Here is a 13,555-nt window from a genome sequence, read left to right as displayed (position 1 = left end):
AGTGTAATATTTACTACATATCCAAGTAATAATCCATCAAGACATGTATAACCAATAATTGACATAGATAGATAGATAGATAGATAGATAGATAGATAGATAGATAGATACAGTCAGGTCCATAAATATTGGGACATCGACACAATTCTAACATTTTTGGCTCTATACACCACCACAATGGATTTGAAATGAAACAAACAAGATGTGCTTTAACTGTAGACTGTCCGCTTTAATTTGAGGGTATTTACATCCAAATCAGGTGAACGGTGTAGGAATTACAACAGTTTGCATATGTGCCTCCCACTTTTTAAGGGACCAAAAGTAATGGGACAATTGACTTCTCAGCTATTCCATGGCCAGGTGTGTGTTATTCCCTCATTATCCCAATTACAATGAGCAGATAAAAGGTCCAGAGTTCATTTCAAGTGTGCTGTTTGCATTTGGAATCTGTTGCTGTCAACTCTCAAGATGAGATCCAAAGAGCTGTCACCATCAGTGAAGCAAGCCATCATTAGGCTGAAAAAACAAAACAAACCCATCCGAGAGATAGAAATAACATTAGCCATGGCCAAAACAACTGTTTGGAACATTCTTAAAAAGAAGGAACGCACCGGTGAGCTCAGCAACACCAAAAGACCCGGAAGACCACGGAAAACAACTGTGGTGGATGATCGAAGAATTCTTTCCTTGGTGAAGAAAACACCCTTCACAACAGTTGGCCAGATCAAGAACACTCTCCAGGAGGTAGGTGTATGTGTGTCAAAGTCAGCAATCAAGAGAAGACTTCACCAGAGTGAATACAGAGGGTTCACCACAAGATGTAAACCATTGGTGAGCCTCAAAAACAGGAAGGCCAGATTAGAGTTTGCCAAATGACATCTAAAAAAGCCTTCACAGTTCTGGAACAACATCCTATGGACAGATGAGACCAAGATCAACTTGTACCAGAGTGATGGGAAGAGAAGAGTATGGAGAAGGAAAGGAACTGCTCATGGTCCTAAGCATACCACCTCATCAGTGATCATGGTGGTGGTAGTGTCATGACGTGGGCATGTATGGCTGCCAATGGAACTGGTTCTCTTGTATTTATTGATGATGTGACTGCTGACAAAAGCAGCAGGATGAGTTCTGAAGTGTTTCGGGTAATATTATCTGCTCATATTCAGCCAAATGCTTCACAACTCATTGGACGTCGCTTCACAGTGCAGATGGACAATGACCCAAAGCATACTGCAAAAGCAACCAAAGAGTTTTTTAAGGGAAAGAAGTGGAATGTTCTGCAATGGCCAAGTCCATCACCTGACCTGAATCCGATTGAGCATGCATTTCACTTGCTGAAGACAAAACTGAAGGGAAAATGCCCCAAGAACAAACAGGAACTGAAGACAGTTGCAGTAGAGGCCTGGCAGAGCATCACCAGGGATGAAACCCAGCGTCTGGTGATGTCTATGCGTTCCATACTTCAGACTGTAATTGACTGCAAAGGATTTGTAACCAAGTATTAAAAAGTGAAAGTTTGATTTATGATTATTATTCTGTCCCATTACTTTTGGTCCCTTAAAAAGTGGGAGGCACATATGCAAACTCTTGTAATTCCTACACCGTTCACCTGATTTGGATGTAAATACCCTCAAATTAAAGCTGACAGTCTTCAGTTAAAGCACATCTTGTTTGTTTCATTTCAAATCCATTGTGGTGGTGTATAGAGCCAAAAATGTTAGAATTGTGTCGATGTCCCAATATTTATGGACCTGACTGTATGTACAGTTCATGTTACCAGTCCTATCCAGGGCCCAGGCTTCAGGGTTTGGGTACTATAGGAATGGACCTCAGCCCTGGACTTATATATAGGTATAGCACCCTGTTGCTAACTTGCTTCTTGCACTACATAACAAGGTGAGCACCAAATGCAGGATCCAGTGTCCAAAGCAAACATTACAGGCTGGCCCCTGGGTATGGTTCCCAAGATGCATATTGCAGGTAATTGATCAGGAAACTGCTAGTGAGCCATAAGGTAAAATTCAGTTGGATCTTGATAGAAGTGCCAGTTGAATAAAAGGAGGAAAACTGATGAAGAATACAAAAAGAAAAAATCTCAAGCACCTAAGGACACTAAAAAAAAAAAGCAGGAGCCTCATGGGAGTGGGAGGGGTTGTATGGGCACAATGGGAGGGGGAGCATTCCCAGCAAAGCTTTTGCCAGTATCCAATCACCTGAAGTTAGCAGCTTATAACCCATGGTATATGAATCAATTTCTGTGTGCTGTATTATGCGATTAAAATAGGTATTTATATTTGATACATCCCTTAAAAGCTTTCCATCACCACCTATGTATACCTGTTAATGACTTCTGAGGAGATGTGTACCTTATGTACTTATGTGCCACCTGAGAAGAGGTTCTTTGCATTAAGAGAGAAGCACATTAAAGGAGAGGTTCAGCCAAAGCTCTTTTGGCTGTAATTCTTCTGTTGATCACAGGAGTGTAGTTCATATACATATATATACTGTATATAACACATACATATATAGGACATAAAAAGTCGACAAACCTCTGTTAAAATGTCAGGTTTCTGTGATGTACAAAATTGAGACAAAGATAAATCATTTCAGAACTTTTTCTACATACAGTTGTGTTCAAAATAATAGCAGTCAGACATCACTAACCTGATCAATCACTGTTTTTGGTAGAGATGATATCTCTACATGGCAAATAATTTACTAGCAGGTGTAGTAGAGTAATAGAAATCCAACAGTCATGACATGCATGCTGCTGATTCTGTGTAATTGAATCACTAATTGAAAGGGGCATGTTCAAAATAATAGCAGTGTGGAGTTCTATTAGTGAGGTCATTCATTCTTTGAAAAACAGGTGGCAATTATTGCCCTTATTTAAGGAAGGAAGGCAGCAAATGTTGTACATGCTGGTTACAGTGCATTTCTCTCTAAAATTCTGAGGAAAATGGGTCGTTCCAGACATTGTTCAGAAGAACATGGCAACCAAAACCTGAAAGACGTGGAAGAAAGCGAAAAACTACCATTCGAATGGATAGAAGAATAGCCAAAATGGCAAGGACTCAGCCAACAATCAGCTCCAGGAAGATCAAAGAAGGTCTAAAGTTACCTGTGAATACTGTTACAATTAGAAGACGCCTATGTGAAGCCAAGCTATCTGCAAGAAGCCCCCGCAAAGTCCCACTGTTGAAAAAAAGACGTGCTGAAGAGGTTACAATTTGCCAAAGAGCACATTGACTGGCCTAAAGAGAAATGGCGCAACATTTTGTGGACTGATGAAAGTAAGATTGTTCTTTTTGGGTCTAGTGGCCGGAGACAGTTTGTCAGACGACCCCCAAACACTGAATTCAAGCCACAGTACACTGTGAAGACAGTGAAGCATGGTTGCACAAGCATCATGATATGGGGATGTTTCTCATACTACGGTGTTGGGCCTATTTATCGCATACCAGGGATCATGGATCAGTTTGAATACATCAGAATACTTGAAGAGGTCATGCTGCCTTATGCTGAAGAGGAAATGCCCTTGAAATGGGTGTTCCAACAAGACAACGACCCCAAACACACCAGTAAATGTGCAACATCTTGGTTCCAGACCAACAAGATTGACGTTATGGAGTGGCCAGCCCAATCCCCGGATCTTAATCCAATAGAAAACTTGTGGGGTGACATCAAAAATGCAGTTTCTGAGGCAAAACCAAGAAATAGAGAAGAACTGTGGAATGTAGTCCAATCATCCTGGGCTGGAATACCTAAATCACATTCAAAATCATGTTACATAGGAGTCAGTACACACCTACCAACATTTAAAGTGCCTCTGATTAACCCCAATAAAGTTCACCTACTCTAGTAGGTCTTTCCTGACACTCTTAGTCACAACCTACAGCAAAAGTCATGGTCCGCAGAGAGCTTCCAAAGCATTAGAGGTATCTCACTGTTAAAAGGTATCAGTCAGGAGAAGGGTACAAACGAATTTCCAAGATATTAGATATACCATGGAACATAGCAAAGACAGTTATCATCAAGTATAGAAAATATGGACATATGACATTACCAAGAACTGATCGTCCCGCCAAAATTGATGAAAAGATGAGAAGAAAACTGGTCTGGGAGGCTGCCAAGAGGCCTACAGCAACATTAAAGGAGCTGCAGGAATATCTGGCAAGTGCTGGTTGTGTGGTAGATGTGACAACAATCTCCCATATTCTTCATATGTCTGGGCTATGGGGTAGAGTGGCAAGACGGAAGCCTTTTCTTATGATGAAAAACATGCAAGCCTGGCTAAATTTTGCAAAAACACGTCTGAAGTCTCCCAAAAGCATGTGGGAAAATGTGTTATGGGCTCATGAAACCAAGATTGCACATCACCAAAAAAACACCATACCCACAGTCAAGCATGGTGGTGGCAGCATCATGTTTTGGGGCCATTTTTCTTCAGCTGGAACTGAGGCCTTAGTTAAAGTAGAGAGAATTATGAACAGTTCCAAATACCAGTCAATATTGGCACAAAACCTTCAGGCTTCTGCTTGAAAACTGAACATGAAGAGGAACTTCATCTTTCAGCATGACAACGACCCAAAGCATACATCCAAATCAACAAAGGAATGGCTTCACCAGAAGATGATGAAAGTTTTGGAATGGCCTAGCCCGAGCCCAGACCTGAATCTGATCACAAATCTGTGGGGTGATCTGAAGAGGGCTGTGCTCAGAGATGCCCTCGCAATTTGGGGTGTTTTTGCAAGGAAGAGTGGGCAAATATTGCCAAGTCAAGATGTGCCATGCTGATAGACTCATACCCAAAAAGACTGAGAGCTGTAATAACATCAAAAGGTGCTTCAACAAAGTATTAGTTTAAAGGTGTGCACACTTATGCAACCATATTATTTTAGTTTTTTATTTTTACTTCCTTCCAACTAAAAGATTTCAGTTTGTTGTTCAGATTTGTACAGTTTATAGGTGACATCGGGTTCACATATATGTGGTGCGGTACATCGCATGTGATTCACACCGGAACCTGCATTCCTGTGCAAATCACATGCAATTTGTGTGCGGTGCGATTGGAGCCATACATTTTGTATGGCTCTAACCACACCGCACCAAAAAGGTGCAGGACCCTTTTTTTGGTCCGCACTAGAATCGGATTGCATGGGTATTCACACCTATGTGATCCGATTCTGCACATTGCACCATGTTTTGCGGACCGATGTTGGGGGTTTTGTTAACTTAAAATACACACCTGCAGCGGTTTGCATGAATGGGGTGCGATTCTGAAGCGGTGCGGAATTCGCGCAGAAAACGCTGCAAATTCCGCACCGCATCAGTGTGAACCCAGGCTGAAGGTGGAAAAAGTTCTGAAATGATTTATTGTTGTCTCATTTTTTTTACATCACAGAAACCTGACATTTTAATAGGGATATGTAGACTTTTTATATCCACTGTACATATACTTTAACAGCGATTTCTAGCTAGAACGTAATTGCTATAGGTGCTGGCAATTTGTTGCTAAACCATGATCTTTCACAGCTACAGGTCAAACTCATGCTACTTCATTACGTTACCATTCACTCTGCTTCAGCCATTTGTAGCCAAGCCAAGAGTGTTCTTCATTGACATGAAACACTGCACAAACTCAATCGCTGAGCTAAAAATCACTGTAAAATGTGTTACTGCCCAACAGGTTTTGCATCACGGGGGAAGCCATCCTTACTGGGAGAAGACAGTAATTATTGCGGTCGGCTTTAACAGCTGCTAGTGATAATTGCATGTAAAGTCTGGCAGGCTGGTTGTACCCAACTTGATCAATTTGGGTACATTCAGCATACCCATACATGGTTTGAACTGTTCATGGCCAGCTTATGTCACCTTTCTAACATGGCCCTAGGGCTTGTTCACTGATAAAGGCATGCATTACAACAGAGATCTCACCAGGTGGTTATAAATATTGAAGATATGCAGTTCTATGCACAACTACTGTATGTTTCAGAAAGAACATACAACTTAACACATCTACACAATGCACAAAGATAAGATTCTGAAAAATTCTTAAATCCTTGCAATGTAAATAATTTACGAAGTGTATTTTTCCTAAAGAACTGGAGTTTCACTTTAACTTTGGTTCCTTGCTTCATGGCTGTATCCTGACTGATTTGCGAAGAGCATTTAGAGGACTTCGAACAAAAGTTCATGTCAACAGAAGTGGGTACCTTCCTAAAATAGCAAGGACCTCTGTTAATGGTCCTGTATGGAAAACAAAAACCATAATCCGGTGTACTCACACTGCATCAAAATAAAAATATGGCACAAAAGAACATTATCGAGGAGCCAGCCACTCAGATTCACATGAGATACATATTTTACAGAATTTTAATTTTAAGTGGTTCTAAAGGCTAAAAGTTTTTTAACGTTAATGCATTCTATGTATGAAGGTATAAAACCTTCTGTGTGTGTACTAGCCACCCAAACACCTACCTGAGCCCCATCCGGATCCAGCGATGTGCATGAAAGCCTCGGTTCACTGGGGACTCTCACTCCTGATTGGCTGAGGCAGCAGCAAGAGCCATTGGCTCTGGCTGCTGTCAATCACAGCCAGTGAGCCAATCAGGAGAGGGAGGGGGTGAGGCCTAGCTGTGGCTGTGTGTGTGAATGGACATGCAGAGTTGCAGCTCAGGAGCATGCCTGCTCGGGTACCCCCAAAGCAGGAAGCGCTGGCAGGGGACCCGAGACGCGGAGGAAATGGGCTGCTCTATACAAAACCACTGCACAGAGCAGGGACACTTGTTATTAAAACAAAAAAAAAAACAAGACTTTATTATTATTATACAGTATTTATAAAGCACCAATAGTTCACTCAGCGCTGTACATTACAAAGGGGGACAGAACATGTGACAGAACAATACCAATACAATGCAAAACATGAGGGGATCGAGGGCCCTGCTCTTTCGAGCTTACAATCTAGGAGACTTTAGTATCACTTTAATTTTAACTATTGAAAAAAGTTATCTGTATCTCTATTTAAATCTAAAATATGCAGAAATGTCAAGTACCTTTACACTTGCGTTTTGCTCGCTGCTTTCTTTTTTGGATATCATAGTCACCATCATAGGTAAAAATAAGCTCACAGCTTGGGTGAACTGAACTGTACATACGTCTTTCTCTGCATTCCTGTAAGGTTTACAGATATAAATTATTTAATTATAGAAAATGAATACAAATACATAAAAATTGAACTTCAACTTTTCTAAACATATTATTGCTAAATACAATACAAGAGGTATAATTTGCAGCCCACCTGAACATTGCATTATGTGATTATGTAACCATTAAATGTATTTATAAACAAATGCTCTTCAGTTTGAACTACAGTACAGAAGGGTAAAACTCTGATCAGGGTTTTATTGCGGTGTCCCCAATAGGAAAATTCACTTCTTTTAATTGTTCTGGTGACCACTGTCACAGAGATAAAGTGAAGGGAACTCCAAAACTTTATAGTTGTCTGTCTGAGTTGAGGGTACCAATAGGGACACATTTCCTGGTGACAACTAAGAGCAGAATTTCCCCCTAAATTTGCAGAGATTTACCCTCGCTTGCTGTTGTGTATCTGGAACAGGACGTGAACTGAAATCTTCACAAAAGGAAACAGATAGCAAATAATAAACTGGCAAGGATTTTAATTGTTTCCCTATTCCATCCAAAACATAAAAAACAAGGATCACGCTATACGTACACTTTAATGTTGTTATGGCCTATAAGTGACCAATGAGTACCCTTGTTCTTCCATCTTGTCACTGGGGAATTCTATCTCTATTAGCAATTTTGGTTTTCTCCTCCTGGTCTGGCTGTCTGTCTCCACCTCTTCTCTTCCACATGTTTCTACAACAGTTCTCATCCCACTACCTCCGTCCTGGCAGTCAGCCACATACTGCACATAACCTGACTCCACTGTGCTGCTTCCACAAGCTATCTACAGCCACCACGCTTGCTGACAGCACTCCTTCACCTAGGCACAGCCAGCTGCTGACAGCTCCACCTCAAATCCTGCCTCCTGGTTTCCATTTCTGCTGCAACCTCCTCAGGGATGGTGATCTTACATCCTAGTAGGGAGCTCCTACAGGCATCGCCTTTCATGACTTCCCCCATCTTCACCTAGTGGAGTGGAGGAACTGCTGCCATTCAAGGTAAACAGGGCTGTGTTGGGACTGTGGTCCTACTCCTAAATTTTCATACACACAGTGCAGAATACACAGCTGTAGAAGCAAGAGAAAAGATACTGAGCTGGACTGCAGGGCTGATCAGAGAGACAAACCAGGTACTACAGTCACATACTGCTCTCCAAGTATGGGAAGGTGCCCAGGTCAGCATGCCCCCTCACTCTCAACACTACTACCACATGAACCCCTTCCTCTTACTACTGCACATCCCTTCAATCTGAACATTATTCCTGCACCCACCATCTGCATGCCTAACCTCACCCATCTACCCCCCTCACCACTACATCTGCTTGCTGAACCCCACTCCTCCTGCACTCTCACCACCACACCTACCCATAACCCCACTCTTCTTTGGCCACCCCCCACCCCAAACCCATTATAACCTAGATTTGCATGTTCTGGAATGAGCACACAATTGCTTGCAGTCATAACAAAAGCACAAATCACCAGACACCAAACCATGGGGTTGATGATTGTATTTATAAAGCCTCTTTTGGGCTGCCACATTTGCCAGAACATGCCACACATCCATCTGGATTTTCCATTTTTCAATTTAAAAACTGGGCTGCCGTAACTTTTACAATGTCGAATGTTAAAGGCACTGGGGCTGAACCATCTTTTTTGACACATACTTCCTATGGTGGACCTACTACATTGATTCCTGCGTGTTAGCTGTTGCATATATTCAGCAAACCCCAGAGGTTTTGCAATTAGAATTTAAAGTGTCACTAAACCCAGAACAGTAAAATAAGTTTGTATATGCAGTAAAGCATGCTTGTTATACTCACTGTATACTGTGAACCTAAGGGGTTAATCCTCCACATTGTGTAAAAAAGCCATTTGATCCTGTCTTCCCTGAGATTCCCCGTCTTCTACTGTTGCTAATCTATCTGTTGATAGTACAGAACTCTAGGAGTCGCTCTGCACATGCTCAGTTTAGTGTGTATGGCTAGAGTTTTTTTTTTTCTTGGGAGGGTGCATGTGATCAACGCAGAGCCCATCAGCACTGTCCAGACAGAGGGCTAGGGGTTATGCAACGTCATAGGATAGTCAGAGCAGAAGGAAAACTCCTCCTACAAGCTTTAACCAGTGTTCGGCCGGACACTTATATACGTCAAAAGACTGCTAAATACTGGTGACGACAGAAAGGTATTTAGCATTTTATGTTTACTAAAGCACTTCCGGTTGCGTTTGACGTCACAGCCGCCTGACGCATTTCATCATTATTATTATTATTATTATACAGTATTTATAAAGCGCCAATAGTTCGCTCATCGCTGTACATTACAAAGGGAGACAGAACATGTGACAGAACAATACCAATACAATGCAAAACATGAGGGGGTCAAGGGCCCTGCTCTTTCGAGCTTACAATCTAGGAGGGAGGGGGTGGTGGCACAGGAGGGGATAGCTGTGGGGGATGGAGTGGTAGGAAGAGTGGAGGAGGTCGGCAAGTTAGCAGGGGGTGGGGTAGGCTTCCCTGAAGAGATGGGTTTTCAGGGTGCGCCTAAAGGAGAGGAGCGTAGGTGATAATCTGATGGGTTGGGGCAGGGAGTTCCAGAGGATGGGTGACACCCTGGAGAAGTCCTGGAGGCGGGCATGGGAGGAGGAGACCAGGGAACTAGAGAGAAGGAGGTCTTGTGAGGAGCGGAGTGTGCGTGCTGGGCGGTACTTGGATATTAGGTCAGAGATGTAGTACGGGGCAGTATGGTGGACAGCTTTGTACGTCAGCGTTAGGATTTTGAATTTGATCCGTTGCGCAATCGGAAGCCAGTGGAGGGATTGGCAGAGGGGGGTGGCGGAGACAGAGCGGTTGGAAAGGTGAATGAGTCTGGCAGCCGTGTTCAGGATGGACTGAAGAGGGGATAGCCAGCGGCGAGGCAGGCCAGTGAGGAGGGAGTTGCAGTAGTCGAGTCGTGATATGATGAGGGAGTGGATGAGCTGTTTAGTGGTTTCTGGGGTTAGGAACGTGCGGATTTTGGCGATGTTGCGGAGGTGGAGTCTGCACGAGTTTGTTAAAGATTGGACTTGGGGCTGGAAGGATAGGTTGGAGTCCAGAATGACACCCAGTACTCTGGCCTGCAGGGCGGGTTTGATGGTAGCGTTGTTGGATGTGACGGAGAAATCAATGGGGGGTGGTGTCCGGGCTGGGGGGAAGACAAGAAACTCGGTTTTGGAGAGGTTCAATTTAAGGAAGTGGAGCGACATCCAGTCTGATATGTCGCTCAGTAGGTGTGTGATTCGGGCTGAGACCAAGGGGGTGAGGTGGGGGGTTGAGAGATAGATTTGTGTGTCGTCGGCATAGAGGTGGTAGTTGAAGCCGTGAGAGTGTATGAGTTGGCCAAGGGAGGAGGTATAGATGGAGAAGAGAAGGGGCCCGAGGACAGAGCCTTGAGGGACCCCAACAGAGAGGGGGAGTGAGGGGGAGGTGGTAGCATTATAGGTAACGCTGAAGGAGCGTTGTGACAGGTAGGATGAGAGCCAGGAGAGAGCAGAATCTCTGAGGCCAAGGGAGTGTAGTTTTTTGAGGAGGAGGGGGTGGTCGACTGTGTCGAAGGCTGCAGAGAGGTCAAGGAGTAGGAGCACTGAATAGTGGCCATTAGCTTTGGCGGTTAGCAGGTCGTTGGAGAGTTTGAGTAAGGCAGTTTCGGTGGAGTGTAGGGGACGGAAGCCGGACTGTAGGGGATCGAGGAGGTTGTTGTCGTTGAGGTGAGAGCATAGGCGGGTGTAGACGAGGCGCTCGAGGAGTTTAGATGTAAATGGGAGCAGGGAGATGGGTCTGAGGTTGTTCGGGTCATTGGGGTCCAGGGAGGGCTTTTTAAGTATGGGGGTGATGTGTGCATGTTTCAGAGGGGAGGGGAAAGTGCCTGAGGAGAGGGAGAGATTGAAGATGTGGGTGAGGGAGCGTAGGATGGAGGAGGAGGAAGGTCGTAGGAGTTGTGAGGGGATAGGGTCGAGGGGGCTGGTGGCTAGGCGGGCATCAGAGAGGATCTTGGAGACTTCCTCGATGGTAGTAAGGTCAAAGGTGTGGAGTGTTGGGGGAGCTTCAGTATGAGGAATGTAGGGTGGGGTGGAAGAGGAGGTCAGAGCAGTGGTGGGGCCGTGGGAGAGGGGTGATGAGGGGGTAGCTGAGTGAGGGTGAAGGGGGTTGGAGAGAGTTTGAGCAGCGACGAAGTCCCTGCGGGTTATGTTGAGGGGGAGGGGGGATAAGGGGGTAGCTGTGTGAGAGGGGACGGGTTGAGAGGGTGTGTGAGTTGCGGCAATGTCCTTGCGAATTGTGTCAATTTTGTTTTTGAAGTGATTGGCAATCTCAAGGGCAGTGAGTGAGGTGCTGGGTGGAGGTGGGGGTGGAGAGAGTAGAGAGTTGAAGGCAGAGAAGAGTCGGCGAGGATTGGAGGAGAGGGCCTTGATGAGGGTCAAGAAGTAGGCCTGTTTGGCAGCATGGAGGGAGGAGGTGTAGGTGTGGAAGGCAGATTTGTAGCGGATGAAGGCTTGTTGGGATTTGGTTTTGCGCCATAGTCGCTCCAGGGCACGACTTTGTCGTTTGAGGGTTTTGGTGTGATCAGTCTGCCAGGGCTGGAGCGGTCGGGGTCTGATGTTGCGTGTGGTTAAAGGCGCTAGTGAGTCGAGGGCTGTTGAGAGCGCATTGTTGTAGGCGGTCAAAGCCAAGTCGGGGCAGGACAGGGGGAGGATGCGGTCGTGGAGTTGATCAGCTGCAGAGTGGAGGGAGGCAGGGTTAAGGTTGCGGAGGTTACGGCTGGTAGTAGTGTGACATTTGGAGGGGTAGGCGTTGGAGGACGAGGAGATAGAGAAGGTGATCAGGTTGTGGTCAGAGAGAGGGAAGGGGGTGTTAGTGAGGTTGTGGGGAGCGCAGCGGTTGGAGAAGACAAGGTCCAGGATATTTCCGTCGGAGTGGGTGGTGGATTGTATGCACTGTGCAAGTGCAAAGGAGGAGGTTAGGTGGAGGAGACGGGCTGTGTCCGGGTTGTCGAGGTTGACAGGGATGTTGAAATCCCCAAGAATTATGGTGGGTAGCTCAGAGGAGAGGAAGAAGGGTAGCCAGGAGGAGAAGTCATCCAGGAAGCGGGGTATGGATCCAGGAGGCCGGTATATCACAGCAATCTTCAGGGGGGTTGGGGAGAATAGTCGGAGGCAGTGGGCCTCGAAGGAGGAGAAGGATAGGGAGGGGGGGTTTGGGAGGACTCGGAAGGTGCTCTGCGGTGACAGGAGCAGACCAACCCCACCACCTTTACGACCGTTAGGCCTGGGTGAGTGGGTCCAGGTGAGACCTCCGTAGGAGAGTGCAGCAGGGGAGGTAGAATCAGTGGGCTGGATCCAGGTTTCCGTGATCGCTTTCCTCATTGGATCGACTTCCTCATAGGTAATGTCTAGTGCCGCGGCAGCTATTTTGGAAATTGGTAGAATCAAGCTGCTTATATTCTAAACACATGTAAGCGCAATTTTTACATTATTAAACTGGATTTTAAGCAATATTGTACTATGGGAGTATGTTTGTCTTTCATGGCCATTGAGAATTTGTGAAGAAGTGAGGAGGCGATTGGACACGTTGATATTTGATTATGAAAAGGCTATTTACAAGACATGCGGGGTAAGGTGCATGACGGAAGGGGAAGGGATTGAGCACGTTGTTTTGGCTTTGCACACAGGTGGTGGATGAAGGATGGATATGTATTGTGGATCTGATTCACGATACACTAGATTCGTTTTTTTCTTTTGGAGATTTGGATCAGCACATTGGAAGATCACAGGAAGGAGAGATTATATGGCAAACGACACATTTAGGGAAAGGAGATCTTGATTATTATTATTATTACGGTATTTATAAAGCGCCAATAGTTCGCTCAGCGCTGTACATTACAAAGGGGGACAGAACATTTGACAGAACAATAATACAATGCAAAACATGAGGGGATCAAGGGCCCTGCTCTTTCGAGCTTACAATCTAGGAGGTGGGAAAATAGGAAGATTGGAATACGAAGTAGTGCGCATTTGCTAGTATAACAAAGACTTATATACCCAGGGGGGTATTGGATTGAGAGCTGCACTTTTGTTTGTGTGATAAACAGTTTTTGTGGCGCTTTATACCATTATAATGTTTACATTACAATTTGTGAACCTGTAATAATTAGAAATACTGAGGGACACTTACAAAGCCACAGTGACCTCTCCTGCCACAATTATAGCAGTAAACAATACTCTTTGGCCTGGAGGCAGACTTGGATATCTTAATTGGGCCCGATTTCACCTAAAAAAAGAAAGAAAGAAAAAACGATATATATGAAAACATTTGGTTTTATTGTAAAATAAACATTTAC

General features: G+C 44.7%; 1 protein-coding gene across 1 annotated transcript in view; it reads right to left on the bottom strand.

The window, feature by feature from the left end:
* ZCCHC7 (zinc finger CCHC-type containing 7) overlaps positions 1-13,555 on the bottom strand; it is a 268,307-nt gene that overhangs the window by 8,435 nt on the left and 246,317 nt on the right. The window contains exons 7-8 of the mRNA XM_089670901.1: positions 13,390-13,485; positions 7,056-7,173 (exon numbers count right to left, since the gene is read on the bottom strand). Coding sequence (XP_089527027.1) covers positions 7,056-7,173; positions 13,390-13,485 — 214 coding nt within the window. The remainder of the gene's footprint in view (positions 1-7,055; positions 7,174-13,389; positions 13,486-13,555) is intronic.

Source organism: Staurois parvus, unplaced genomic scaffold (genome assembly GCF_062004578.1).
Source record: "Staurois parvus isolate SC_StPar_1 unplaced genomic scaffold, SC_StPar_1.0 ptg000096l, whole genome shotgun sequence".
NCBI classification, from domain to species: domain Eukaryota; kingdom Metazoa; phylum Chordata; class Amphibia; order Anura; family Ranidae; genus Staurois; species Staurois parvus.
This window is presented reverse-complemented; position numbering and strand designations above follow the sequence as displayed.